The 26,067-nt window shown below is 41.5% G+C and overlaps 5 protein-coding genes across 10 annotated transcripts; 2 read left to right on the top strand and 3 right to left on the bottom strand.

Moving 5' to 3' along the window:
* Window positions 1–70: 70 nt before the first annotated feature.
* On the top strand, window positions 71–4,974 carry ddx24 (DEAD (Asp-Glu-Ala-Asp) box helicase 24). The gene is made up of 9 exons (XM_085391007.1): window positions 71–180; window positions 377–1,245; window positions 1,331–1,753; window positions 1,845–1,998; window positions 2,721–3,233; window positions 3,586–3,661; window positions 4,053–4,241; window positions 4,320–4,449; window positions 4,530–4,974. Exons 2-9 carry the CDS (start codon window positions 381–383, stop codon window positions 4,787–4,789), a joined length of 2,610 nt encoding a protein of 869 aa, XP_085247133.1. The 5' UTR covers window positions 71–180; window positions 377–380; the 3' UTR covers window positions 4,790–4,974.
* Window positions 4,787–7,347, bottom strand: LOC146647080 (ubiquitin thioesterase OTUB2-like). Its single transcript, XM_085391023.1, has 6 exons — window positions 7,224–7,347; window positions 7,066–7,146; window positions 6,846–6,964; window positions 6,669–6,753; window positions 5,342–5,527; window positions 4,787–5,239 (listed from the first exon to the last, which is right to left on the bottom strand). Exons 1-6 carry the CDS (start codon window positions 7,227–7,229, stop codon window positions 5,033–5,035), a joined length of 684 nt encoding a protein of 227 aa, XP_085247149.1. The 5' UTR covers window positions 7,230–7,347; the 3' UTR covers window positions 4,787–5,032.
* A 794-nt stretch (window positions 7,348–8,141) lies between these two features.
* On the bottom strand, window positions 8,142–13,313 carry ccdc197 (coiled-coil domain containing 197). The gene is made up of 9 exons (XM_085391016.1): window positions 10,757–13,313; window positions 10,614–10,653; window positions 10,182–10,358; window positions 9,924–10,081; window positions 9,753–9,835; window positions 9,498–9,670; window positions 9,295–9,405; window positions 9,087–9,203; window positions 8,142–8,337 (listed from the first exon to the last, which is right to left on the bottom strand). The coding sequence occupies exons 1-9, from the start codon at window positions 10,858–10,860 to the stop codon at window positions 8,152–8,154; spliced, it is 1,149 nt and encodes a 382-aa protein (XP_085247142.1). The 5' UTR covers window positions 10,861–13,313; the 3' UTR covers window positions 8,142–8,151.
* Window positions 9,553–22,357, top strand: LOC146647078 (ankyrin repeat and SOCS box protein 2-like). Of its 6 annotated transcripts, XM_085391010.1 has the most exons (9): window positions 9,554–9,665; window positions 16,090–16,233; window positions 16,634–16,836; window positions 19,834–20,000; window positions 20,156–20,311; window positions 20,390–20,635; window positions 20,722–20,893; window positions 21,100–21,703; window positions 21,791–22,357. In XM_085391010.1, the coding sequence occupies exons 3-9, from the start codon at window positions 16,715–16,717 to the stop codon at window positions 22,205–22,207; spliced, it is 1,884 nt and encodes a 627-aa protein (XP_085247136.1). In that variant the 5' UTR covers window positions 9,554–9,665; window positions 16,090–16,233; window positions 16,634–16,714; the 3' UTR covers window positions 22,208–22,357. The 6 variants fall into 6 exon arrangements, with proteins under 6 accessions (XP_085247137.1, XP_085247136.1, XP_085247134.1 ...); XM_085391011.1 differs by lacking the exon at window positions 16,090–16,233 and having other exon boundaries at window positions 9,553–9,665; XM_085391012.1 differs by lacking the exons at window positions 9,554–9,665; window positions 16,090–16,233; window positions 16,634–16,836 and adding an exon at window positions 16,931–19,450 and having other exon boundaries at window positions 19,813–20,000; window positions 21,791–21,944; window positions 22,077–22,357.
* Window positions 22,358–22,476: 119 nt separating this feature from the next.
* Window positions 22,477–24,152, bottom strand: LOC146647077 (protein FAM181A-like). Its single transcript, XM_085391021.1, has 2 exons — window positions 23,820–24,152; window positions 22,477–23,729 (listed from the first exon to the last, which is right to left on the bottom strand). Exon 2 carries the CDS (start codon window positions 23,672–23,674, stop codon window positions 22,901–22,903), a length of 774 nt encoding a protein of 257 aa, XP_085247147.1. The 5' UTR covers window positions 23,675–23,729; window positions 23,820–24,152; the 3' UTR covers window positions 22,477–22,900.
* Between the last annotated feature and the right edge of the window lie 1,915 nt (window positions 24,153–26,067).

Below are 26,067 nucleotides of genomic sequence, written 5' to 3'. Positions count from 1 at the left end.
CGTTTATATAGGCGGTATAAGGGGTTACGTATTTAAAAAATGACCAGAGAAATTGAAACAGCGCCTGTTGTTTAAATAAAGTTTTTCAAACCACGTGATCAACACTGTCATGGCTGCGCCCTCGTGTCTCGCGTTGTTGTAATCGTAGCAGAAGTCTAAGAGAGCCTACACTCAGTCGAGGTAAGACTTTAGTACTTACTAATTCAACTGGTAGTTTACTGGAGACTTTGTACGCTTAGTTTCTGTTAATTATCGGTTAATAGTTGTCCGCTGGCATTAAGAAACGTGGGGTGCACGTGCGCTTTTAATAACTACACGTTAGGAACTTCACGAGGTCGGCTAAAGTCACTTATTTTACACCTTTACTTTTTTTCAGAAAAATGAAGACAAAGAAGATGAAGGCGAAAAACAAAGGCATGTCCACCGGGCTAGGGAAGCCAGCGAAACGTTGCATCGACATGAAAGGCAAATGGAAAACCATAGACCTCGATCCCAGCGTCTTCTCCGAGGAGGGCTTGGAGGGTCTGGTGTGTTTCGAAGAGCTCACGGATTACCGTTTAATAAACAGTGAGGAGGCTGCGGCCAAAGCAGCAAAAGAGCTGAAAAGGGAGAAGAAGAAGAAAGCACAGAAAAGAAAAGCTGGTGACGGCGAGGAGGCTGGAGCGAAAGGAGACTCTGAGAACAAAGAGGGGGAGAGCACAAGTGAGCCAGCGAAGAAAAAAGCCAAGAAAAAGAGGAAAAACAAGAAAGGGATTGCAACGGAGTCGGAAAATATTTCTGCACAAGACGTAAAGCAGAAGGATAATGCTGCCACTGAGGGAGGAGAGGATGAGGTAGCAGGTGAGGCCGATGAAAATGATTCTGCAGCCATCACTGCTGATCCCAAAGATGCAAAGAGAAGCAGGAAGAAGAAGAAAAAGGGGAAAGGGCAGCAGACAGTGCAGGATACAGTCCCAGAAGAACAGCCGAACCCAGAGTCTTCATCAGATCTGGAAAAAGAAAAATCCAGTCAAGATAAAGTGACAAAGGCCCCACACAAGAAGGCAAAAAATTGGACAAACGCTGCACTTTCTGGTTCTGAAGACAAAAATGTTGACATGAGTGCGTGGAAGGACCTGTTTGTCCCCCCACCTGTCCTGAGGGCACTGAGCAGTCTTGGATTTGGTTCACCGACACCGATCCAAGCCCTGTGTTTGCCTCCAGCTATCAGGGATCGTATGGATATACTGGGAGCAGCTGAAACTGGTAAGATAAAAGTGATAGGTTTATAGTGTCATGTTCTGTTCACAGATTTTTAAAAGTGGAGCTAATATGGATGTTGTACTTGCAGGAAGTGGTAAGACACTGGCTTTCGGCATTCCCATAATCCATACCATCCTGGAGTGGAAGAATAGCCCAGAAAAACCTAATGATGACGCTGAACCAGTCACAAAGGTGGAGAGTTTGTACTTACCACCTGTAGATGAGTGTACAAAATCAGCTGAAGAGGACCAAGAGGAGGGAGTGGAGGCTTCTAAAGAAAACGATGAAGGTGCTGAAGATCAGAATCAAGGAGACTCAGATGAAGATGAACACAGCGACGTAGAAGATGAACAGCTTGGATGTGTTCGGGTAATCAAGAATGCAGACTTTGATTTTGATGAAAAACCTGCTGGTGCTCAGAGTCAGCCCCTCTTAGGACTGGTTCTCACTCCCACCAGGGAGCTGGCTGTTCAGGTCAAACATCATATTGATGCTGTCGCAAAATTCACAGGTAAGTCATAGCTCATCAGAGTGTTACGATAGAAGTTTTCTCGTAAGAGATGTATAAATGTCAGCATAGCTAATGTTTTCCTGCTGTGCAGATATAAAAACAGCCTTAGTGGTGGGTGGAATGGCACAGCAGAAACAAAGACGAGTGCTGAAACGCAGGCCAGAGATCATCATAGCAACTCCGGGGCGTTTGTGGGATTTGATCAAGGAGAGGCACCCACATCTGGTCAACCTCAGGCAGCTCAGGTGAGTCTTAATTTAAGACTGTCTGACTTATTTGCTAGAGGTGGTAATCGATACAATATTATCACAGTACTTCACTTATGATATGATATTATCATGATTTTTATTATTTTGTGATATGCTGAGTATTCCAATAAAATATATCACCTTTTTTAAACTGCAAGTTATTTCCTAAAGTATTATTTTTTTATTATTTTACTTTAGTTTACTATTAACATTTAACTTGCGCTCATTGACCTTCCTATTTTTATGGGAATATAACTAAAATAGAACCAGCTGGCAGCCAGTTGATGAACTGTACACATTGAGAGACTCATTCAGACTCATGGAAACATGTTGGCTATCTGTCTGGTTTCATATATTAGATAACAATTATTTGCAGAGTGATTGCAGTCAGTCCAAATCAGACTACACCTGTTAGTAGGAAGGGTGCCTCCTATCAGGTGAATCAAGCCCTCTTTTCAAAGTTTTCCCAGAGTATTTTAATGTATTTAATAAAATATTAATATTTGGTGTTCCTGTATCAATACAATATCGCCACACAAAATATCACAATAAGTTTTTGTTTTTTTTCCTTCACCGATTACCGACACTGCTTTTAACCCTCAAATCATATCATGTGTGAAAGAGCCTGATTCTGTGTTCTGTGGTAAAGGTCTTTCAGGCAGGCCTATTTGTTAGATTTTTGTTATCCTTTCTTAATTCCTCTTCTTCCTATGACACAGGTGTCTGGTCATTGATGAAGCTGATCGCATGGTAGAAAGAGGGCATTTTGCCGAGCTGGAGAATTTGCTGGAAATGCTAAATACGACACACTTCAATCCCACTAGGCAAACTTTTGTGTTCTCTGCCACTTTGACGATGGTTCACAGCCTTCCCACTCGCCTCCTTCAAAAGAAGAAGAAGAATCTGGACCAGAGGAACAAGCTGGAAATTCTTATGGAGAAAGTGGGGATTAAGTCCAAGCCCAAAGTCATTGACCTCACCAGGAAGGAGGCAACTGTGGAGACACTGATTGAGACTCAAATCCACTGTCAGAAGGATGAGAAGGACTTCTACCTCTATTACTTCCTGCTCCAGTATCCTGGGCGCACCATGGTGTTTGCCAACAGTATTGACTGTATAAAGAGGCTGAATTCTCTGCTGGTTATACTAGACTGTACTCCGCTGCCTCTACATGCCAACATGCACCAGAAACAACGGCTGAAAAACCTGGAGAGGTTCGCTGAGAGGGAGAAGTGAGTTGTGCTCACATTTGCAGTAGCAACATCAAGTTGTCTTCAGCATTTATCCAGTAACTTTGTGCCACTGGTCACATCTAAACTTTAACTGTGGGAGTAAGGAATTCGTCTAGTATGCACAAAAATGCCTGAAATAGTTTTGTCTTTGTCTACTTTAAAACCATTTTTTAAATTTGTGAAAGTATTCACATTTTAAACATTTGACACATTCACAAGTCCTGATGGTTTTTGTAGTTCCTGTAATCAGCAGCAGTCTTGAGCTGTATTTACTGTAAAACATTAGTGATTTCTTATTTTTTTTAAAGGCACCTAGCTTTGACATTGCCATTTCTTTTGTTTCTCTTCACAGTTGTGTTCTCCTGACTACTGATGTGGCAGCAAGAGGCCTGGATATCCCCAATGTCCAGCATGTTATTCACTACCAGGTAACCCCTTAAACAGTTGCCCAAGGATTCTCCAGCATGAATAAGAGGTTATCAATTAGCCACAAAACAGTCCCTGCAGGTTTCCCGTGATGCACTCAGTGTTTATACACGACTGTGCATTTATCATTTGTTATTAAACTCTAGCTCTCTTCATCAATGTGTCTTTTGTCTCCCCTCACCCCCAACCAGTTTCAGCAGATGGTTGCACATCAGTCTTTTTCTGCTGGAGGTTTCTTCCTGTTAAAAGGGAGTTTTGTCGCCAAATGCTTGCTCATAGGAGGGTCTTTACCTTACAACAAAAACCAGCTTAAAAGATGAATGTTGGGCAACGGCTTATAACTACAGCAATGTAATGAGCACTGTTCCTCAAGAAGTGATTTGTTCATACCAGGTTCCTAGAACATCTGAGACGTACGTGCATCGGAGTGGGAGAACAGCAAGAGCGACTAAAGAGGGCCTCTGTATGCTGCTAGTAAGCCCAGATGACATGATGAACTTCAAAAAGATATGCAAGAGTCTTGGAAAGGACGAAGAGCTTCCCACATTTCTCATAGAGACCAGATGCATGGATGCAATCATGGTGAGATCCATCAGCATAAGGTCCTGTCCATTTTTGATGTTAAAGGGTTTAACTGATATAACTTGGGTTCTTCCACAGGAGCGAGTAAACTTAGCCAGGAGAATTGAAAAGGTAGAGTACTACAACAGCAAGGAGAAACACCACAACTCCTGGCTCAAGCAAGCAGCAGAAGCCCTGGAGGTGGATCTGGATGATGACTTATTACTTGGTAAAACCAGCACTTTTTAAAACAAGTTTGCATTTCAAAATAAAGTTTCAATGCAGAAAATTAAGTCCACATTTCCACAGGCAATGCAAATGATGAGGATGCAGACAGAGAGCAGCAGAGGATGGTGAAGGGGATGAAAAAGGAGTTGAAGCGTTTGATTTCACTGCCCATTTTCAAGAATGTAATGAAGACCAAGTATCCTACTCAAATGGGAAAGCTCCCCCTGCCCCAAATGCCCCTTGCTGGGATGGAGAGTGCCCTAACCAGGGTTTCAACACAGAAGAAACCAGAGACGAGTATCCATCCACGGCAGAAAAAACAGAAGCAGAAGGCAAAATGACTTGTTTGAGAGGTTTATTAAAAAACTTCAAATGACACAATTTATAAAAAGGGTAAAAAAAGTAAACAGCATTTTAAAGTCTCTAAATGTTTAGTGCACATTGTGCAACAGATGCTCATCCCCAGATGATGGATTCCTGTAAACTGCAAGATTTTATAAAAATCTAATTTTGTAAGTGTCTTCAAGCACAGTTGGAATTTATTCAACCGGAGTCAATATTCCTGATTCGAGCAGTTTCGTTGGTCATAGTTGTGCCCGAGGGTAGAGAATATCGTAATGAGATGTGTGGTAGAGGAGATGCAGGGATGGGTCCCCATTTTCTGGAATGATGTGGTGAGCCAGCTGTTGTCCGTCGCCTTCCATAGAGACGATGTGGATGGAGATGTCCAGAGCCTGAGATAGAGCCGAGATGTCCACATGATCACACTCCATCGCCATAGCCTCCACTTCCTTAACGAAGAGAAGAGATTTTAATCAAAATCCTTCAAATTATCCACTTTAAATAATTCAGAGGTTCTTTATGCAGTATATGGCAGCAACGCCGATACCAACTTCATGACAGTAGACATGTAGATCAGGTGCTTCCACAAAGTTGCGGAAGAAGTCTGCATTGTTTTGCAGGTGTGCTGAAGTGAGCAGCCTGAGATACTGCACAACACTGTCGGAGGTAGTATGCTCATTGAAGAGCCTGAATAGTGAAATTACATCTGCTTGGCTTTGCTCAACAACCTGAAGAACCTTCAACAGAAAGAGGAACAATTAGACTTTGTTTTTGTTTTTTTTACAGAAAATATGGTGCCTGTAAGATTTCATTCAAGAGTCATTTTCTGCACCTTTTTAAAATAACTACACAGGTCTAGCAGGATGCCAAACTGGTGAAGCGCAGGAGTAATACTGTGTTTTTAAAATCAGAACAAACTGGTGTGTAATACAGAGAGATATACATCCAGATGGCCAGATTCTGAATTAGGTTGATATACATACTCAGACTTCCTAAGCCTGCTGCCACCATTTTGGTTCCAGCAGAATAAAATAGTGGCAACAGGTCTTATAGTGTGATTAATTAAACAATGTTTTATAGCCATCTAAACCATGGAAGGTCTACCTGGGGGCTTTGGATGTCCTCCGAAAAGCCTGAGGAACTATCCATGAAGACTTAAGAAATGGCAAGAGAGCTGCCTGAGTGTTCAGGCTGTGTTAAATAAAATGTAGTCATACCAAATATTGACTTTTAGAGCTCACTGCACAAACTTTCTTTTTTTTTTAACCTTAGTCTACATTACAATTACTTTGCACATTTCAGTAAAATGCTGCATCCGTTTTCCCAGGAAAATGTAAGGAAATAAGGGGTGATTCAAAATCTTTGTACAGTGTTGCAGTTGAAATTGTAGACGCAAAGCAAATGGTCCAATCAGTACAAAAGTAGTTGAGAAGCAGACATCTGTCTAATGCAGGGGTCCCCAATCCCAGTCCCCGAGGGCCGGTGTCCTGCAGGTTTTAGATCTCACCCTGGGTCAACACACCTGAATCACATGATTAGTTCATTACCAGGCCTCTGGAGAACTTCAGGACATGTTGAGAAGGTAATTTATCCATTTAAATCAGCTGTGATGGATCAAGGACGCATCTAAAACCTGCAGGCCCTCGTGGACTGGGATTGGGGACCCCTGGTCTAATGACCAGGATATTTTTACACACACACACACACACACACAGTTATCATTTGTTCGATGCATGTACTACATACACATCAAACGGCAAGTCAAAGCTCACAGGCTACAAAGTGCCATTCCCCCCCCCCCCCCATTATTTTACTAATGAGGTCTGAGGAGATGCTAATAACTTGTTGGAAGAAAAACAAAAATATGAGTGCATTTACCGTGTCCAGGTGGTGCCTGAAGAAATCCTCCTCAAATCCTGCAGAGACCAAAATTGCGCTGCCCTGGATTATCTTGTCCTTGAACCTAACATTGAGAGGGGCGAGACAAGCACCACCCTTATCAAATCAGCGCTGTTCAATCAGGTGATATTAGTGACAGCAGTAATTAAATCTGACCTCTGCAAATCCCTGGCACTGTGTAGGACTGACTCCAAGTATGCGAAGCAGAAAGCTCTGTAGAAGCAGTTGCCGTCGCCGCAAACTTTTCTTACGGCGGAAAACTGGCTGCTCAGATCCTGAGAAAGGACAACAGGTCCGGTTATTCTACAGTCGTTATGAGGGGTGACCGTGACCACCTGCACTACATCAACCTCAGCCCCTTTTCGAAATAGCCTACTTGCTGTTTGGCACTCAGCATTTGCGCAGGGAACAGCGAAGAAATGTCCTCTCTACATGAAACCAAGCTGCCATCCTCCATCTGTGGACGAACAAGCAGTTTTACTACCTGGAAAAAAAACCCCGCAGTTTCAAGAGTTACCTGACTGTGTGACGTACCTTCATATTTCAACAACCTGGAAACAATATAAAAAAACCCGTAACGACAGTTAAGAAATACGCGTGTCAAAACATTGTTGCCTTTTCGTTCCTACTTTCTAAAAAACCGGATGTTTGCGGAAACCACGTGCTTGTGTTAAAGGGCCAGATCGGGGTTTTTATAGCGTGCGAGCCATGTCTTCAGTTTCTCATGAAAGTACTGAATCAGGCTTTTATCTGCTAAATAGGATCATATTTGTATTAAAAATGTACTTAAAATTGTTTTTTATTGTTCATATACTATTTTTCATGCATCGTGCTGGTGGGGTGCTTACAATAAAGCTTTCGGGGCACCCAGTCATAGGTTTGGGTAAGCAATCCGAATCACCAAAGTAACAAGAAACTATAGCTTTTTACATTATTGTCGTGGCATCACAGGTTTTAACTCTGAAACGTGGGAAATGTGAGGCAATAGGGTCAAAGGAGATTTTATTGGCTGCTTGTTTTTGGTGTTTTGCATGATGCAAAGGTGGTGGATTGCTGTTGATTGAGTGAGCATTTACATAATTTGATTATGACCACTTTATTTATTTTTTTAAAATAAAAGCAACATTCACAATACAATGTGCCCAAATCCAAATTTACAACTTCGGATGACCTGTTAAACATGAGGATCTCATTTCAAACAGCTACGTTTTCAGTTCCTTGTCTATGACGTCTTAAGTGCAAAGGTTGGTGCACACATTTTTTAAACACTGAACAAATGTTATAAAGGCAAATAATGAAAAAAAAACATTATGTTCTCCTACAAGCTTTTTTTTCTCAAGGTTTTGGTAACACTTCATTTGCTACGAAGTGGTAGCAAATGCTTCTTCCCACCTCAAGAACGAACCTCCACTCTCAACAAACCATAAGAGACAACACTGTGATGAATACTCAAACTACAACATCAACCAAATGTCTCACTCCTTCTGCTGACTTTACTTGAACTTTTGATTTGTGTTTTACTTCCAAAGCTTCTCATTGACCCCCTCTCTCTTTTGTTTGCCGCAGCGGTTGTGCTCGTCATCAAACTCCCCAACTCCATCATCCTCCTCGCTCTCCTCTCCGTGTCTACCTTGTCCAGAATGTACTCCTGAAAGAAATGGTCAGTCAAGATTTGGGTAAACTAAAAATGGACCCTGTTGGGTTTAGATTTTATTATTGTCATTTGTATTAGGAAACATTTAACCATATATGCTTAGAGGTGTATAATCAATTGTGTAGTGATAGGTTGTGTGATCTTTAACAGGCTACAGAGGCTTGGTGTGTATTCCACTAGAATGCACACCTACATCCTGGGAGCATGGGAAGAGGTCGCATCTTGTCTTAATTGTTTTATGGTAGGATTAACGTAGCTACGTCTGTTCTAGTCTAAGTGCTTTTCTGTTTAGATGAACTGCTGGACTTCCTCACCGGGGGGGGGGGGGGTCTACCCTCTTCCTGACCAAGGATGTTTGCCTTCATGTTATATGACCCTTTGATCAGCAGTAACACACACACACACACACACACACACACACACACACACACACACACACACAGTATTCTTTGTTCACATGTATACCTATGTAAGATGCTATATGTTAATGACCCTATGCATATTCATGTAACTACAATAAAAGGAGTGCTATGGGGAGCCTGGCTGAGAGTCTGACAGAGGTCAAGTGGTGGAACGACGCTTGGCTCCAGCCAGGTCTCCCTCATGCATGAGTAACCAGAGAACTTTGGTGCCTTGAGTCTTGCTTTTTGCTGTGTAGCAGATTGTCCTTAACGTTCCAGCAAATAGGTTTATACTATAGACCTATCAGACCCTAACAATCATCTCATCCTGCACGTAAATACCTTCACCATGTCCATCATTGTCAGCGCGTTCATCTTTTCCAGCGGTCCGTATTCTGGTAGGTAACACTGTTCTGCAAGGTTGCTGATGGCCATAAGCAGTCTTCCCACTTCTGTAACCTGAAACATGAAGGGCACACATGACATTATTTGATCCAAAGTTCCCAAGATTAATGAGCAGGGTCACATCCAGCTAATCTGGAAGGCATACCTTCTCTCTGGATAAGTCTTGCTCCATCTGCAAGTTAACCTCTGCCTGCTTGTTCTTCTCTTTGAGGGTCTCTAACTCACTCTGCAGTTCAGACAGCTCTTTATTGGCCATCTGCAATACATACAAAAACACATCAACCGCTATAAACTACAGTACTGCTATGAAGACATGATACATCTAACATCCGTATTTGTATATCTGACCAGTTTCTTTACGCTGTGTTCCTCCTTCATATTCTGCAGCTGCCGCTGGCCTTCCTCCACCTCCGCCTCCATACGTTGCAAACGTTGCAGCAGCTCCTGGTGTGTGATGGATAAGGTCTCATGACGCCGAATGATGGGCATGACTAGAGATTCAGACCCGTCATCGAGGTAATCTGAAACGGACTGTGTGCTTTACTCAACAGGCTAAACAAAGCAAGTTCATTTGAAGGCTCAATAATGAGCATTTGAACTTACTGCTGGGGAGATAATCTCGTGTTTTTATCAAATAATCCTCATAGATTTTGTATTTTGCCACTCTCTCCTTTAAAACTTGCCTCCTGCAAATTAAACCATGGCAAAGCCGGGCTTAAAAAACAACTTCATGAAAGAAATCTTTAAATGAAAAACAACATTTCAAGGTCTCACCTGTCTCTGAATCCTTTAAGCTGTTCTGTCAAATCTTTTATCTGCTGCTTTTTAAAAATGTTTTGCACCCGTGAAGCTTCACAGCTCTTTAACGCTCTGCGTTGCTTTGCTTCATTCTCAGCTACAAACTTCTCAAATTTCCCTACTTTTTCTTTAGTCTGCATGAAAAGAAAAGATAAAAGCCAGCCACATTAGGACAGTCTCTTTCAGATGATGGATAACTACTACTGCTTCTCATTTAAGGTGGTCTCAGCTCACCTCTTGTAGTTTTATTTCAAGTTCAGACCTTCGCTGAGCAAGGGCCTCCATGCAGGCTTTAAAATCCAGCCGTTTAAGTGCAAGTCGCTTCTCCACCTCATCCAGCTCTGCCTGTTTCTTCAGAACCAGGGTCTTTTGCAAAGTAGTCACTCCTGCCTCCAAGACTCTGCTCGAAGGCTACACACACACACACACACACACACACACACACACACACACACACACACACACACACACACAACCAGAACGACTCAGATGCTTTAATACTGAAACCTTTGCAGGGTGCATTTATGAAAAATGCCTCAAAAGAAAAGTTACCAAGTGGTTTAAAAGGAGAAGTAAAATCAAATAGAATTAAAGGTATAAAGCAGGAAATAGAAGAAATAGAACCTGTGGAAGTGAGACTATTTTCTGTGAAGGCACAAATCTTACCACTTTTAAAACTGGTATGTGATTGGCATCATCTTCCCTTCTGTGTGTGAAGAGAAAACTGTCAGTAACAGTCTAAGACAGTAAAGGCATGTATGAATGGGGACATCAGACTAACTTGCTGCTCCTCAAAACCACGGGCCTACCTGCTGTCCTGCGACTGTGTCACAAAAATGTTGTTTACTCCATTTCCCACCTGGAGTTTTTGACCAGGACTGTTCTCTAAAAAAGGAAGAGAATGCGTCGTCATGTCTTTTAGTGGATTTGTCGCTCAGGAATTCTGATGCGTAAAGAAGCGTCTTCTGGTGTTCTTCGTTTAAACGAACAGAAGAACAATCGGGGATCTTTTCCGGATGTTTTTTCTTGGATTCGCGTTGCTGTTACCTAGTGACCAGGGGCCAAACAACAGGGAATGTACCGGGATCGTTTCTTTGTTGTCATGGCAAAAGCAGGGAAGCCTCGGCTTGGTTACCGACCGAGTGAGAGCGAGAGAACGCGAAGAGTGCTCACTCCGTCCCGGTTCCCGCAAAGCCTGAAACATGTTGTGAAAACCTGAGTTGTCCTTGTAGCTTTCGGTGTGTTCATTTTAAAGATCATTTTACTTATAATTAGTTGCTTTTAAAAAAGAATAATTACAGAACAATACTTTAACATATGCACATACTTGCAATTACTTGTTGTGTTCTCAGAAATGATAAAAAGTAAAGACAAAGAGGCTTCTGGGAAATGTAAAATTCTTTAATTACAAAAAACCCGTAAAAGTTATTGTTGCCTTTTTACATTCCTTTTTTATTCTTACTTCAATTAGCTTAAAGAGAATTAAAAACTTAGTGTAATTATGTTTTACGGACATTTAAATATTGCTATGAATTAATAAACAAACACCTGGAAGGATTGTAGATACCTCCACAAAGAGCTCGCATTAAAAATTTGCTGCTATTCGGATTTTAACAGCTTGACATGACTTCCATTGAGCTCTATGAATTCATTAAAACCTAAATTAAAAAGAAAGGGAAACGGCAAATCCTCCTGCTTCCCAACCTTTAAGCATGTGTTAAATGTTAAAATATACTAAGTTTTCAACTTTAAATAATTACTTTCATTTTTGTAACTGAAGAAGTTCAAATTTCCACCTTAAACAAAAAGGGAAAAAGTAAATTTGGTCAAATTTAATGTCACATTTAAAATGCACATGAGGAAACTCTTCCTCCTCAGTAGATGGTGCTAAAGTATGCACTACCATCATTCTGCAAAGGAAGGTCAAAAGAGCATTCAAGGAAAGTCACAATGATAGTCACAAAATTCATTTGATTAGAAAATTTGCAAAAAGAAAATGATATACAATGCCATGAAAAATGAAGTAAATTGATCCAGAAGAGTCTCGCTGCATGGCAGTGAAATATGTGAAGGTGGTGCAGAATAAATATGAGAATAGAGGGGCAGTGTGACGTGTGCTGTAGAAGTGACAGATGGGTTCAAGGTGGAGGTGGGATTACATCAGGGATCAGCCCTGAGCTCCGTCTTGTGTGCAATAGTGTTGGACAGGTTGATAGATGAGCTCAGGCAGGAGTCTCGTGGACGATGATGCTTGTAGATGACGTTGTGACCTGTATTGATTTGATGCCAAGCCAAAACATTTGAGATGCAGTTGTGACATTTTACTTGTTCTTATCAAAGGCTCCTCTCGGGAGACCATAGTGACAATTTAATATACTCTCAAAACACATACAGGTAACAAATAAGAGGACATCAGGACTGTCCTTGCGTCTCACAAGAGTGGGAAAACTCTGGAATAGCTGCTGGTATGTTGTTTGGACTACTGCACTTTATACGTCACAATGCTGAGTTTGAGGATACCTTTGACTGACTGCAGCTGCTGTCTAGCTTGTCTTGGCGTTAGAAGGCAGCAAGCTTTCAAAGAAAACAAGTATGAGTGAGCCGAGTCTTGCTCGACTACATTCCTGTAAAACATTTTACTAATTTTACTTCCTGATGCCACCACGCATTATCTTCATAATTGTTTTTAAAACCACAAAATTCACATTAATTGTTTTCTACATAAAAATACATTAAGGACTTGCGTTGCTGTGTTACTGGTCCAGCAGTATGTTTGTGAGTCCTGTGCGTTTGTGTGTCACATGCTTATTGTGTTAACTGAAAGTCCAGTTTTGTAACTGTGTGTTTACTGAGAAAACAGACACTTGGTTAAAGACGTTCACTAAAAAAAAGATTCTTCACCTTTTATAATATGAAACAATAATTTTGAGTAAAATATAATTGAAATATACAAAATCAAAGGTTTATTTATTCAAATAATGAATCATTAAAGAAAAATGTGCTTGAATTTATACCAATGAAGTTCATTTATTGGAACAAATTTCATAAAATGTAACATCTATATTGCACTTATGTAACAAAATTACAGGTAAAGTTTACATGTAATTAAATTTCATTTCAGCCGTAACATTTCTGAGTGTGTGTTGTTATTAACCTACTGCTTTTAAAAAATATTTAAAATTGATAAGAATTCAAAGTTGTAGTTTGTTGTAACAAGGGAAAAGGAGAAGCAAGAGGAAGAACCTTTTCCATAAGATGGAGAGCAGCTAAAAAATAAAAGGGCAGTCAGATATCTATTCATATTAATGTACAGAATTCACCTGCTTGCTGCTACTACTGCACATTCACCCAGTGTATATACTATATGTGTATATATATATATATATATAATGTTCTTCCTCTACCCCCCCCCCCCCCCAATTTTTGCACATGTCGAGGAGCGTGTCAGGCTACATTTCACTGTGTGTTATACTTGTATAACTATGCATTTGACAAATAATAAAGAACCTTGAACCTGAACCTTGAACCTTGAACTAGTCAAGGAGTCCAAAACTCAAGAGTAGAACGTAACATTTATTTATAATAAAACAAGCCCAGGGCATATAAAAAATAAGCTAAAACCAAGCTAGAAGTCTGACTTTTACATTGTATTTACAGGTCCAACAGTCTTGAACAGCTGCTCTAACCCTTACAGAAATCACTGTTTTCACCAGTTATGTCTTGCTTGCTTGGAAAGGCCTTCTTACTGGGCCCAACTCCTCCACTATATCCGACACCAGTTCCACAGATGAGTCCAGGGCGAATCTCCTTGGCATCCATCCTGTTGCACCGCTTAACCTCTGTTGTTCTCAACTTTGTGCCACTTCTGTGACTCCTGTCATGCTCTAGAACAAAGGCACTTTTAAATATACAAAAAACACTCCGGGATTCCCTGTTACAACATGATAGTTACAACATAAGAGTAACTGTAATGTTCAGCTTCGTGGAAACTGTCAGAGGTACAGATTCCCTGGTACTGAACACATCTGTGTTGTTCCTGTCCTGACTTGTTTTTACAGGACGTTGGTTGTTTCTTGTTCTTTGCAGGCATTTGAAGCTTAGATATCTATCTACACATAGTCTTTGAATGCAGTGATACACAACATCACTGATATCAGTCTATGTTTTTCCAATGACACGTGGCTGATTAATGTGAGATGTACCATAAATAGACTTTTCTTTTGTTAACAAACGAACAGCGTGGACATCAGTTGAAAAGCCGTTTCACGAAAACTCCCTGTTCAGATCCCTGTTTGCTTCCGAGGGGCTCAGCCTATATCTTGGAAATGTTACTTAACTAACATTGGTCCACCTGGTCCAGCCCTAACTAAAGCATATAGTTAGGGCTGGACCAGGTGATCCTGAATCCTCCCTTAGTTATGCTGCAATAGACGTAGGCTGCCGGGGATTCCCATGATGCATTGAGTTTTTCCTTTCCAGTCACCTTTCTCACTCACTATGTATTAACAGACCTCTCTGCATTGAATCATATCTGTTATTAACCTCTGTCTCTCTTCCACAGCATGTCTTTATCCTGTCTTCCTTCTCTCACCCCAACCGGTCGCAGCAGATGGCCCCGCCCCTCCCTGAGCCTGGTTCTGCCGGAGGTTTCTTCCTGTTAAAAGGGAGTTTTTCCTTCCCACTGTTGCCAAAGTGCTTGCTCATAGGGGGTCATATGATTGTTGGGGTTGTCTCTGTATCTATGAAGCACCTTGAGGCGACTTTTGTTGTGATTTGGCGCTATATAAATAAAATTGAATTGAATTGAATTACTTCTCACACACTCACAAGAGGACCTACACACTTCTTGTTAGACCTTCATCTTCTACAGGTTACACACAAGGGCACCAACTGAATGGTAATAGTGGTTTGACACGAAAATGAGTTCACTCCAATAAAAATCTGGAACTGGAGCAGAGCCACTAATAATTATAAACAAACCACCCCCATCACTGTTATAATTGTAGTTACAGCTGAAAAGTCCCTGACAACTCTGCAAGGAAGCTCCATAATAGCTACATCCAACAACTAGCAATGTAAACCTAGAATACCATTGACTGCCATATAATTTGGGGGGGTGGGGGGGCTGTTTTTGCCTGGCAGCCATGCTCTGGTCTGGCCTCCTCCGATAAGGTTTGGGAGAAACTCCGGGATGACAGACTACAGCCCAAGAAAAATACTCAACATTACAATCTAGGGAAGTCACAATAGGCTCTACATACACCCTACATACTTCTATGTGCTGTTTTTTTGTCTCTTTTCCATCTTTCTCCCACTTTCTCTCTCCCTCCTAAGAATCCCGCCATCAGAACTGCTCTATCTGTTTTGTAAAATTGAAATCAAAATGCCCATCAGTACTTAAGTGCATCTACATATGTCACTATGTACATGTATAGCTGTGCATGCATGTATGTTTTTTTCCTGTTTTTGTTTTTCTTCCTCCCTTGAATATGTGTATGTATCTGTATATGTGTGTGTGTAGGTATGTGTGCAGACATGTCTCTTTATTCAGGTGGACTTGTGTGCATTTGTGTGTACACACATATAAATCAGGTTGATTTTGGGTTTACTTTTTATTGCTATCCCTCTTTTATCCTGTCTGTTTCAACTTGTCTTGTTTTACTTGTTCTATGTCCATGTCCTATATGGATGTTGGTTAAAAATAATAATTAATTAATAATTAATTTTTTTAAAAGAGCAAATGCACTGGTATATCACAGGGAAAGAAAACCTCATGAATGTTATCATAAAAGCTTGAAGAAACTGTCAGAGTCACTGATTTACTGGTACTGAATATGCCTGTTTGTTTCCTGTCCTGACATGTTAGTATGTCGTGACAGGACGGTGCTTTTTTTTGCAGGTGTTTGAGACATACATGTGTTTTCATATGTTTTGGTTTGACTTTGTTGGGGAAAGATCGCAGATTACCCAGGAATTTGCAATAGAGCCCGTTTGCGTGGTTGAAAATAAATATGTCGAAGGACTCGTTCGTCGTCATAAAACTATGAGGCCACTTCCAGTTTCAATAGAGGAAGCACTTTTTAAAAACATTTCGGAAGAAGTAATTGTGAAACAATCTGTTGTCATTCTGCTTGTTCTTCAGACTCATTTTTGCACTTCACACAGTCGCAGCAAGAGGTGACGCATGTTATGACAGAATCCTTCAGACCGTCTGATTAGGATTAGCATATTTGTTCTACAAAGTAACTCATATTTTGTGCATAAGGAGAAAGAACAATGTCATCTGGTGAGTCTATCAAGCTGTTTTTTGGGGGGATTTTTTCTATCCAATTTAATTCTAATTGTCTCTGTCATTGTTTTGTAAAATTAATCATGCCCTGTAATCTCAGCTTCATGTTTTTTTGTTATCCTCCTGTTGCATAACTCACTAACAACACTACACACACCAGCACCTTCTCTGGAACAGCAGTACCAAGTGGAACATAACACTGCTGAACATGTCCTTAAAAGGCATCCCCCCTCACTGCCTGAGTCGCTGCTCTCTGATTTCTGCCTTTGCAGATTTCAGCTCTTTTATATGAGTTAGGTCACTAATTCACGTGGGATGTGTGTATTATACTGTGCCTGTGATTTTATTGCTGCTGTTGATGTTCTAACTTCTATTTTCCAACTTCTATTGTGAATAGTGTTTACTCATCTATGAAAAAGACAACAGCACTTTTTGAGGTGTTCTGCACTTAAGACTGGACAACAAATCTCCTCCTGTGATGATTGCAGTCCAAAAAGCTGGGTCTCTTTACCAGAGACTAAACAGCGACATCAAAGACAGGCTGGCTGGATGCTCCCTGACTTTCCACACTTCACAAAACACCACAACAAACCTGCTCAGGTAAGAAAAGATGCTATCACTTCTTAACGCTTAACAATTTAACATTATCTTGTCACCAAATACCGCAAATGCTATTCCTAATTGTTTTTCAGTGAAACATTAGAGATAGTTATTCATGACATTTTTGAGCATGGCACGGCGTGAAATGCCCCAGTGACGTATCAGTATATCTAAATAGCCGTCAAGATGAAAACAAGAGACATGAAAAGAAAAGCGCCGGTCTGTGCTGACTGCCTTAGTGTTGCTTGTTAAAAAAGCAGAGTTACTACAAGTTTTCTGATGGTGAAGAGCCTCAATGGGCTATTTTGTGGCGGCTCAATGAAAACAACATTAATTAAAAGGATGTATTTGAGTAGTAGGTGGAGGTGAAATCATCACGTTTTATAGTTATTTTACCATACATGTGATGCAAATGTTAAGATGTCTAAACCTTAAAGACACAAATAAAACAGCACCATTAATGTGTAGTGCTCACAGGTGGCGTTAAGGAAGTCTTTCTGTCCCTACAAGACTGTTTTTACTGTATGGGGAAGCAACTTGTTAAAACACAAATATTCAGTACACCGAGATTTACTTCCTTGAGAGTCTCTGAAGTTCAGTGGCAAAACCTTTCGCTCTTGTGGAGAAACTGAAACCTGTTAAATGAGATTTAGTGGTTAGATGACACTCACAAACCACATGCTCAAACATGTGAGTCAAAATAAGCAAATGAGTTCTGAGCTGCAGTGAGGCCATAAACAGGCACTAATCAATATGTGGTGCCTGTAGAATCATAGATGAAAGCTTTGTTACGCATTGTTTCATATGGTTGGCTGACAAAGTATGAGGCTGAAAAACAAATCAGATGAATAATAACGTGGATTTTATTCATGGACTGGTCACTTTTGAGATTTTTGCTTCAATAGCATATTTTTCTTCAAGCAGGGGAGGAAAGAAAATGTCCAAAATATACATTTGCATCTTTATTTTACTGCATTTTATTGACTGGACATGCAGATCAGTAAGAGTTAAGTAAATATGTAGTCTCTGTGGTTGATTTGGATATTTAATTATTAAATGGTTTCCTTTTTGGTTTGGGTGTTTTTTTTTTCCTGGCTCTTTGCAATATATTTTCTCATTTTTGAAGTGATACAAAAAAGATTTTAAAAATCCAGTGATAAAAAAAAACGGCAATAAAAACGGAATTACAAACACAGTTTTATATCCAACATTCAGCATTCTGTTATGGAAATGTATGCAAACTGATTTAGATTTACATAGATTCATAGCTTCATTTTCATAGTTAAGCATAACATTGCCGTGTGTGTGTGTGTGTGTGTGTGTGTGTGTGTGTGTGTGTGTGTGTGTGTGTGTGTGTGTGTGTGTGTGTGTGTGTGTGTGTGTGTGTGTCAACATCTGACACCCATACACCGCCACTGTGTTTAGCATTTGTTCTCCTCTGTGATGGATCGCCATTCTGACTAAAGATGTTCCCTCAAAGACTTTATCTAAAATCTCCCATAAGTGTATATTTAGGCTGAGAGCTCGTGATACCCAGAGGGCACCCTCATAAGCGGATAAAGATGTTTACTCAGAACTCATTTTGAATTCATTTGCAGTCACCCTTCCCTCCAAGAGGACATGTGAACCCAAACAGCGCCCACAAAATGCCTCCATCCCACAACATAACAGGGCCACTGGACCCCCTCATTATACGGTCAAGAGTTCTATTTTTTCCTCTAATCTGTCACCCATCTTCACATGGTTGAGCAAAAACACCACTTAAAGACACTTGGCTCATCGGTGCCCCCAACAGGACTTAAGTTGTAAAAATCTCGAAGACATAAGAAGGAAAATATGATCTTTGGCATCATTTAATACACTGGTATCTTCTGATAAACAAGCTACCTGAGCTACAACAGTGTCTTCGTCGCTGGAGTGAAGCTATTACGCAGGCCACGCCTCTAGCTGCCACGAAGGACGCAGAGGTCACATCCTCGGTATTTTTCTGGGAATTTAGGGTGGTGGAGGGTTACATTCAACAGATATATGTGTTGACGTTTGGAGTCTGTTTATCAAAAAAAGTATTTTTATTTTTATTTTTTTATTTATGTATTGCTTCCCTTTTTTTAGTGACATTAGGCCACCGCCTATCGCTTATAATACAGTCAATGTGCACAGGCTTTTCAAAATGGAGCAGTGATTAATGGTTCGTTGTGGGGGTCTCTGTTTATCTTCTGCAGTTGTCACATATCAGTCTCGTTATCTAACTTGGAAACCAGCCAGTAAAGACGAAAAGAGCTGGCCTTACACTGCATTATCTCCAGGGCTGTTTCTCTTATCTTTAAACGTCCGAGTCTTCTGACATATATGGATAAGTCCGTCATCCTGCCGCCTGACAATACAGTCCCAAAATAATCTGAGAGACCACAGCTGAGCCCCGCTCGGCTCTGCGCGCTGCTCCGCCGACGCCGACGACCTGGGAAGGAAAAAAGCGAAATCTACCTTCAGTAATGACGAAATTCAGTTACTCTGACTATTTGTCTCAGTTCCGTTATGCCGGTAATAAAGCTGTGTCGCGACTGCGAGGGGATAGGAGAGGAGACAATGAGAGCGACGGCGCGTCAGAGCCGGAGTGAGTCTTTTATTGTTGTGTGGACTATTTGAGGCTGCCTGTGTTCGTGTGTGTGTGTGTGTGTGTGTGTGTGTGTGTGTGTGTGTGTGTGTGTGTGTGTGTGTGTGTGTGTGTGTGTGTGTGTGTGTGTGTGTGTGTGTGTTTGTGTTTCAGAGTGAGGGTGCTGGTGGCTCTTGTGTGCAACTTCTGCATAAATAGCAAAAATAAAAATCACACATCCTGGATTACTGAGAGCAAAATCAGCTTATTATGATGATAATCACCGAATGTACAGATTTTAGGGTCAGTGCTGCCTTTCCCATAAGGATCTGGTGTCTTTCTAAAAATACACTTGATTGTATTCAGACTACTTAATGTTTTAGGGGGTTTTCTCTCCTTTCAAGGGATGTTGATCCTGTGGTCTGTGCCATCAAAAGAGGAGATGTGGAAACTGTCAAAAATCTGACAGCCTCTTCTCACTGGGTGCTGAAGGAGAACAATGATGGATGGATACCTTTGCATGATGCTGCCTACTGTGGACAGGATGAGTGCTTGAAGACCCTTTTAAGGGGTAGGTGATTGAAAGTCTCAAAGAATTATCCCAGAAATGTAATTTGTCACCCTTGAATGAATCACATGTTAAGAAAAGAAACGTAAATCTATTGCGGGAGGACTTTTAAAATGTCATGTGTGCTTGTTTTGTTTAACGTGTATTTTCTGTTCTAGCCCTTCCAGGCTCAGTAGACAAGCGCACATTGCAGGAGCAGACGGCCTTGCTGCTTGCGGTGTCTTGTGAACACTTGGCCTGTGTGCAGTGTCTTTTGGAAGCAGGTGCTGACCCTGACATCAGCAGCAAGAGCAAAGAAACACCTTTGTACAAAGGTACAGCTGTGGGCTAAGAATTTCTTACAACAGCTTATATGAAGCCAGGCTGACTCGTGTCTTTTTGTGTCTGTCCAGCATGCGAGCTTGAGAACATAGACATGGTGAACCTTCTTCTCTCTTATGGGGCCACTGTGAACCAGCGGTGTGCCCAGGGCTGGACAGCCCTTCATGAGGCTGTATCGAGAAACAACACAGAGATCTGTGAGATACTGTTAAGAGCTGGGGCTATAATTAATCCATCTAATACCTACACCATCGCTCCACTGGTTGTAGCAGCTCAGCAAGGACAGATGAGGACACTGTGTTACCTTATTGAGAAAGGTACAAAAAAATTCCAGGGTTTCATGTTTATGATTTCAATGAAATTATGTTATAAAAGAATGATGATTGTTTTTTGTTTATTTTAGGTGCAGATGTCAACACGCAGACATGCGATGGGGTTACGGCGCTGCATGAAGCGAGTAAAAATGGCCACATGGAAATTGCGGCCCTTCTGTTGACTAAAAATGCAGATGCCAACAAACCGACAAGCTCAGGACTGCTGCCTTTGCACATCGCTGCCCAGTATGGACATGACAAGTAAGTTCAAATACTAACACTTGCAAAATGGATGAAATTATAATAATAATTTAAAAAAATGATTAGTGTGTAAAATTTGTATTCATATCCTAAACTTATTGTTAAAATATGCAATGGAGCGGATGTTGTAAGTGGCGCTGTAAGCTCTAACTTCTCTGTATTTGTTGTGTTAACTTTACATTAACATTCTTTTGCTTTGTTTTCAGGATTGTATCTCTGCTCGTCTCGGTGACAAGTCGAGCCATGCTCCGGCACAGTTGGATCAGCCCCCTCCACCTGGCAGCAGAGCACAACAGACACACTGTAGCAGCTGTGCTACTGAAGACAGGTGCAGATGTAAACGCCACACTGCCCCACAGCCACTCCATCAAGTATGCCGATCGACGCACTACGGCCCTCTACTTTGCTATTGCTAACGGCAGCACCGAAACAGCAGAGGTGTTGCTTAATGCCGGTGCTAGTCTAAGCCTGGATCCAGTCAGCCCTCTGCTGATGGCTGTGCGTCAGGGTTGTGTCAGCACTGTGTCTTTACTGCTAGAAAGAGGAGCTGATTTAAATGCAAGCATCCCAACATGTACTACCACATTCCCAGCTCTTGTTGCACTTTGTCAGAATAATCTGCCTCTACTCAAGTGCCTTCTGGACAATGGCTGTGATGCGCTCTCCTGTTTTACGTGTGCTTATGGCAGTGCCCCTCACCCAGCTGCAGGACAATCCGATATAATAACTGCTGGCAGTAATGGATATGCTTTGCAGAATGGCAGCATGCTTCCTCTAAATTGCAATGAGCCTTCAGAGAGGATAACACAGGTATGCAAAAAGAGCAAAAAGTTGGTCATAACAAAAATATGCATGTTCTTTTTCAGTAATGTAACTTTATATGATTTTCTTCTTTAGTTCTGCGAGTGGATCTCAACGCCAGTAATGAGTAAATGGGCAGGGCCAATTATAGACTTGCTGCTAGAGTATGTTGGCCATGTTCAGCTGTGCAGCAAGCTCACTGAACTGCTGGACAGCCGTGAAGAATGGCACGTTGTCAAGAGGAAGTTGTGTAAGTATCAGATGGAAACATGTCTCTTTCACTCTTTTCTTTCATGTCCTCACACATCCGTTGAATGCAAATGTGGTCCACAAGGAAGCAAGCGACAAGCCTCTTCATCTTTCCTTTTTGTCTTGTCTTTAGTGTCACCATGTCCACTGCTGCACCTCTGTAGATTAAAGATTCGGACCCAGATGGGGGGACACAGACTGAGATCCATCACAAGCGTACCTCTGCCAAACAGACTGATTAGATACCTGAGCCACGTTGACTGACTTTAAAATGAACCTCACGCAATATAGTCCTCAGAGATAAGACTATATTTATCTTCTTGTGGTTCTTTTTTTAGTCGTGTCTGATATCTTGAATGTGTAAATGTTCCTCTCAAAGAAATTTTATGTGTATAAATATCTATTTATAATATATGTGAAGTGACAATAAGCCTCTTTAATCTGTCCTTCAAAATGTGTGTGTGTTTGTGTGTGTGTTTTCCCTTTGGAGAAAGCTTTAGCAAAAGGTAAAAATGATCTTGTGCCCAAAGGAGTTTTTAAGGGAAGTTGAATCATTTATTTAAAAATAAAAGTCATTGTTTCAAATGTGCCTATCAAACATTACTTTGACAAAGAAAGGCGATTCTCATACTTAAAAGAGGAAACTAAAACAGGATGTTTGGATTCATTCTATGACTTTTTTTGACTTAAAAAAGAACAATCATCCTCTGTAGACACCTAAAAGTAGAAACCTTTTTACCTTACTGTCAATTTTCAGGCATAAGACTGGCATGAAAGTGAAGATGATGAAATTATTCAGTGCAATTTAGTCCTTTAGATTTAAAAGACAAAAATAGATGAAGCATTTCAATAAGTGCTGGAGGAAGTATCTCGATTTAAAATGCTGAAAGAGAAACGCTGAAAGTCATTAGTCCTATTTACACGCGTTTTGTGTGATGGGTTCATTTAGTGAGTTAATTAAATGAATCCAAACACACTGAAGATTGGTGACTGAGCGGTGGGCTTGGTCGGTATGGGTTTGACAACAACGTGCGTGTGAATTTTCTGTCCATAAGGATGCTCGGATCTCTCCGTCTCAGTCCCTGCTGCTTTGCTCCACAATCCCAGGGGCGGATGAGGGACAAAAATGTGATTGTGAAGGATCTGGTGTCCGTGGTACTGGAAAGGGCAACAGCCGCACACACTCACGCAGTGGTGAGAGGTCACGTCCAGTTTCAGCGTCTCTTTATCCGCCGAGCTGCGCCGGCTGCACGCAGATATTGCGGTCTTTGCATCATCATCACAACTTCGTTTCCTCTTTTCATTCTCAGTCCCCTCCGATGTGCCTGCATGGCTCCTTTTCATTCCTAAATATGAGTGCTCCCTCTTGGTTGGGGTCAACTTAGGTTCCTCCCAAAATGAGGCCGGTAGCTGGCGTTTCCTCATAGGCACCTGCTCCACAGAGCTCCCCAGTTGATCCACATCCTGCGCACCAGAGCTGGCCTTTTCTGCCACACTCTGATGGACAGACCCCATCGGTTTGGCGCACCTATACTCCGCAGACCTGTGTGTGTGGCATCTTGGGACTCTGGAGTATTTTTGAGAGAAGCGCTTCAGTTGTTTCTGGAGATATTTCCGGTGATCCACGGAGCGCCTGCACGGAGCGGACTTATCTAGGGCCGCCTTGATGTCGCTGGATGCCAAATTTACAAAATTTAGTAAAGTTTTGACCTCACTGTCTGCATTTGCCATATTGTATCGAGGGTTTGTTCAGTCCATGTTAAAATATGCAATCCACCGTCAGGATCTAAAGAGAAATGAGAAACACACGAGTCACGCAATCAAGCCTCAAATGAGCGGGATGCTGGATATTAGAGATTAGTAACCTTTTACTCACCACTGCTGGATCAGTCCGGATTCTCTCAGTCTAACCTCAGACTTCTCCCAGGCTGCAGTATAGGAGCACTTCAACAAGTTGAATGAATATAAACTCCTTGTAGTTATGGTGCTTCCCTTGAACCAATCAGCGACCCCAGGCCTCTTACAATGCACCCCAATCAGCCTCCAAGCGCCCTGGTATCAAATTCTTCACCATCGCAAATTGTTGTCATGGAGATCTGGAGGGGGGAAAGCCGCTGAGGGGATGCAATATTTCTCCTACAAGATGATTTCTACTCCGAAAATGGTAAATGTGCGTTTAAAAAACTAGTGCGAATTCTTGTCGAGCATGCGTGCATTATAACCTGACATCAGAGCGGTTAAAGTTGAGTTTCTAACACATAAGCCCGTTATTCCCTCCCCAAGAGTGATGTCAGCTGTAGGATTTGGTGAGGGGTGGTGGGATCTGAAGAGTGCATAACCATGGAAAGGGTCTTGAAGGCTCAAGAATCTTGTCTTTCTGTTTGCCCCCTCAATCGAGCGACACAAAGGCTGAATTACTCATTCAAACCTCGCGGGACAAAGGGAAAGGAGCTGGATAGCACTCCTGCATTTGTAGTCAAACATTTAGAGACTTAAATCGAGTCGTCATGAAGGAGAAAGAGTCGGACAAAGCCCATAGAATTGCCATCAGCAAACATTTTCCTGTGTCATATTATGGGGTCTCCATGGCTCCCTCTGGCCCGCGGACAATAGCACAAGTTTGCACACTCGAATACTGTCACCCTGCCAACGGCAACAAGGGCCCAAAACAGGACAATCCCCAGAGAAAGCATGGGCTCGGCGGGGAAGGTTGCAATAGAGGAGGGAAATGGGACTTGTGAAATGCTAATTGAGCTTCATCCCCTTATTGAAGTGGAAAAAGAGTACCTATCGTTCCACTGAACCGCGGCAGCAGTGGAATGAGATGTGAGGGAACTGTTTGTCTGGTAACACCTCATGCCTCAAATCCTGACACAGCCCTATGCTATGGAGCCAGGAGAGAATTTTTTTAACTATCCGCAGTCTATATCGAGGCTACAGACCGTTTACTCGGTTAGCTGCGGGCCACATGATTAATTGCCTCATTCGCTTAGTTTGGGGTTGTGTGAGGAGAGCCCTGCTGCAGGTCTGTGTGCATCGGCCGGTCTATCTTTTTAACGGCGCATCCCTCTTGTTCTGAAGAGGCAGTGGGACTCTATTGTCCTCATCTCTTCTTCCTCCCTTCACCTCTCTGTTCAGCTGAAAAGGCCAATTAACAATGCGGACCCCCCTCCCCATGGCCTGTCACCCCACTCCTGTGCTTTTGAAGTGAGGAAGAATGAGAAAGAGAAAGAGGAAGCATAGTGGCATCCATAAATACTGGGTGGTGGCTGAATTTATTTATTTATTTATTTATTTATTATTTACAGAAGTTCTGAGTGGGAGGAAAACGAACCTCTTGGCACATTTATGTTCACTTTATACAGTTTATATGGGTGCAAAAGGTGTGGCATCAGTGTGTCTGCTGTCCATCATAGAAAAACAGAAACAAAGAGGTCGTTTTAACTCCTGCCAAAGATATACACCTAATTTGTATGTATTTGCTGCGCATGCAAACAAACCCAGAAAAAAACCTGCAGCCAAGACGTGTTATGTGCCTCTGTAACAAACTACAGAGCCATCATCATCTTTGCCATTTTTGCCTAAACCCAATAAGAAGAAGCCCAGAGCTCTAATACGTCTGTAATCTTGCTACCTCCATTGTGGAAGCTGCCCATCCCACATCCATTAGTGAAACTTATGGTAAGTATCTTACCTCTTGCCTTTGCTCAAAAATAACTACAATAAGATGACACTGTTTGATCTGCAAGGGAGAAAAAAGTGTAAAAGCAGCACAAAGCAAAGATCAGGCACAGAGACGGGGAAATTAAAAATAAAACTGTACCCATAGAACACAGCAGAATTTGCAAAATCATAAAGATTATATTTTTCTTTAACAGGGAATAGGAGCTACAGCTAAATGTAGAAGTACCAGTAGATACGGTCATTCATGTCCATGTGTGTGTCTAGAAAACTAGAAGCTTTTTCTTTTTTAAGATGTATCTATTTTCCCTTACTAAAGAGTTAGGAAAAAGCCACGCGCAGATGTAAAATAAGTAGTACACTGAAAAATACTGTCCAATAAGTCATCAACTGTATTCTGATATTCCTCAGAATTTATTTATCTTAAACATCATTCCAGTGGT

The sequence above is a fragment of the Rhamphochromis longiceps genome, linkage group LG19, assembly GCF_057381845.1.
Source record: "Rhamphochromis longiceps isolate RC_006_pf linkage group LG19, R_longiceps_female_GT1.1, whole genome shotgun sequence".
Taxonomy (NCBI): Eukaryota; Metazoa; Chordata; class Actinopteri; order Cichliformes; family Cichlidae; genus Rhamphochromis; species Rhamphochromis longiceps.
Note: the sequence above shows the minus strand (reverse complement) of the source record. Positions and strands in the feature narration are given on the sequence as shown.

Excerpts from the sequence above, each read along its gene's own strand:
- LOC146647077 (XM_085391021.1), bottom strand. The coding sequence starts at position 23,674 with ATGGCAAATGCAGACAGTGAGGTCAAAACTTTACTAAATTTTGTAAAT.
- ddx24 (XM_085391007.1), top strand. The coding sequence starts at position 381 with ATGAAGACAAAGAAGATGAAGGCGAAAAACAAAGGCATGTCCACCGGG. Across the intron at positions 1,999-2,720 it reads GTCAACCTCAGGCAGCTCAG|GTGTCTGGTCATTGATGAAG; the intron begins GTGAGTCTTAAT and ends CCTATGACACAG. Across the intron at positions 4,450-4,529 it reads GGATGATGACTTATTACTTG|GCAATGCAAATGATGAGGAT; the intron begins GTAAAACCAGCA and ends ACATTTCCACAG.
- ccdc197 (XM_085391016.1), bottom strand. The coding sequence starts at position 10,860 with ATGACGACGCATTCTCTTCCTTTTTTAGAGAACAGTCCTGGTCAAAAA. Across the intron at positions 10,359-10,613 it reads ACATACCAGTTTTAAAAGTG|CCTTCGAGCAGAGTCTTGGA; the intron begins GTAAGATTTGTG and ends GTGTGTGTGTAG. Across the intron at positions 8,338-9,086 it reads CAATGATGGACATGGTGAAG|GAGTACATTCTGGACAAGGT; the intron begins GTATTTACGTGC and ends CATTTCTTTCAG.
- LOC146647080 (XM_085391023.1), bottom strand. Across the intron at positions 5,528-6,668 it reads TCAGGCACCACCTGGACACG|GTTCTTCAGGTTGTTGAGCA; the intron begins GTAAATGCACTC and ends TTTCTGTTGAAG. Across the intron at positions 5,240-5,341 it reads TACATGTCTACTGTCATGAA|GAAGTGGAGGCTATGGCGAT; the intron begins GTTGGTATCGGC and ends CTCTTCGTTAAG.
- LOC146647078 (XM_085391008.1), top strand. The coding sequence starts at position 19,329 with ATGACGAAATTCAGTTACTCTGACTATTTGTCTCAGTTCCGTTATGCC. Across the intron at positions 20,636-20,721 it reads GTGTTACCTTATTGAGAAAG|GTGCAGATGTCAACACGCAG; the intron begins GTACAAAAAAAT and ends TGTTTATTTTAG. Across the intron at positions 20,894-21,099 it reads GCCCAGTATGGACATGACAA|GATTGTATCTCTGCTCGTCT; the intron begins GTAAGTTCAAAT and ends CTTTGTTTTCAG.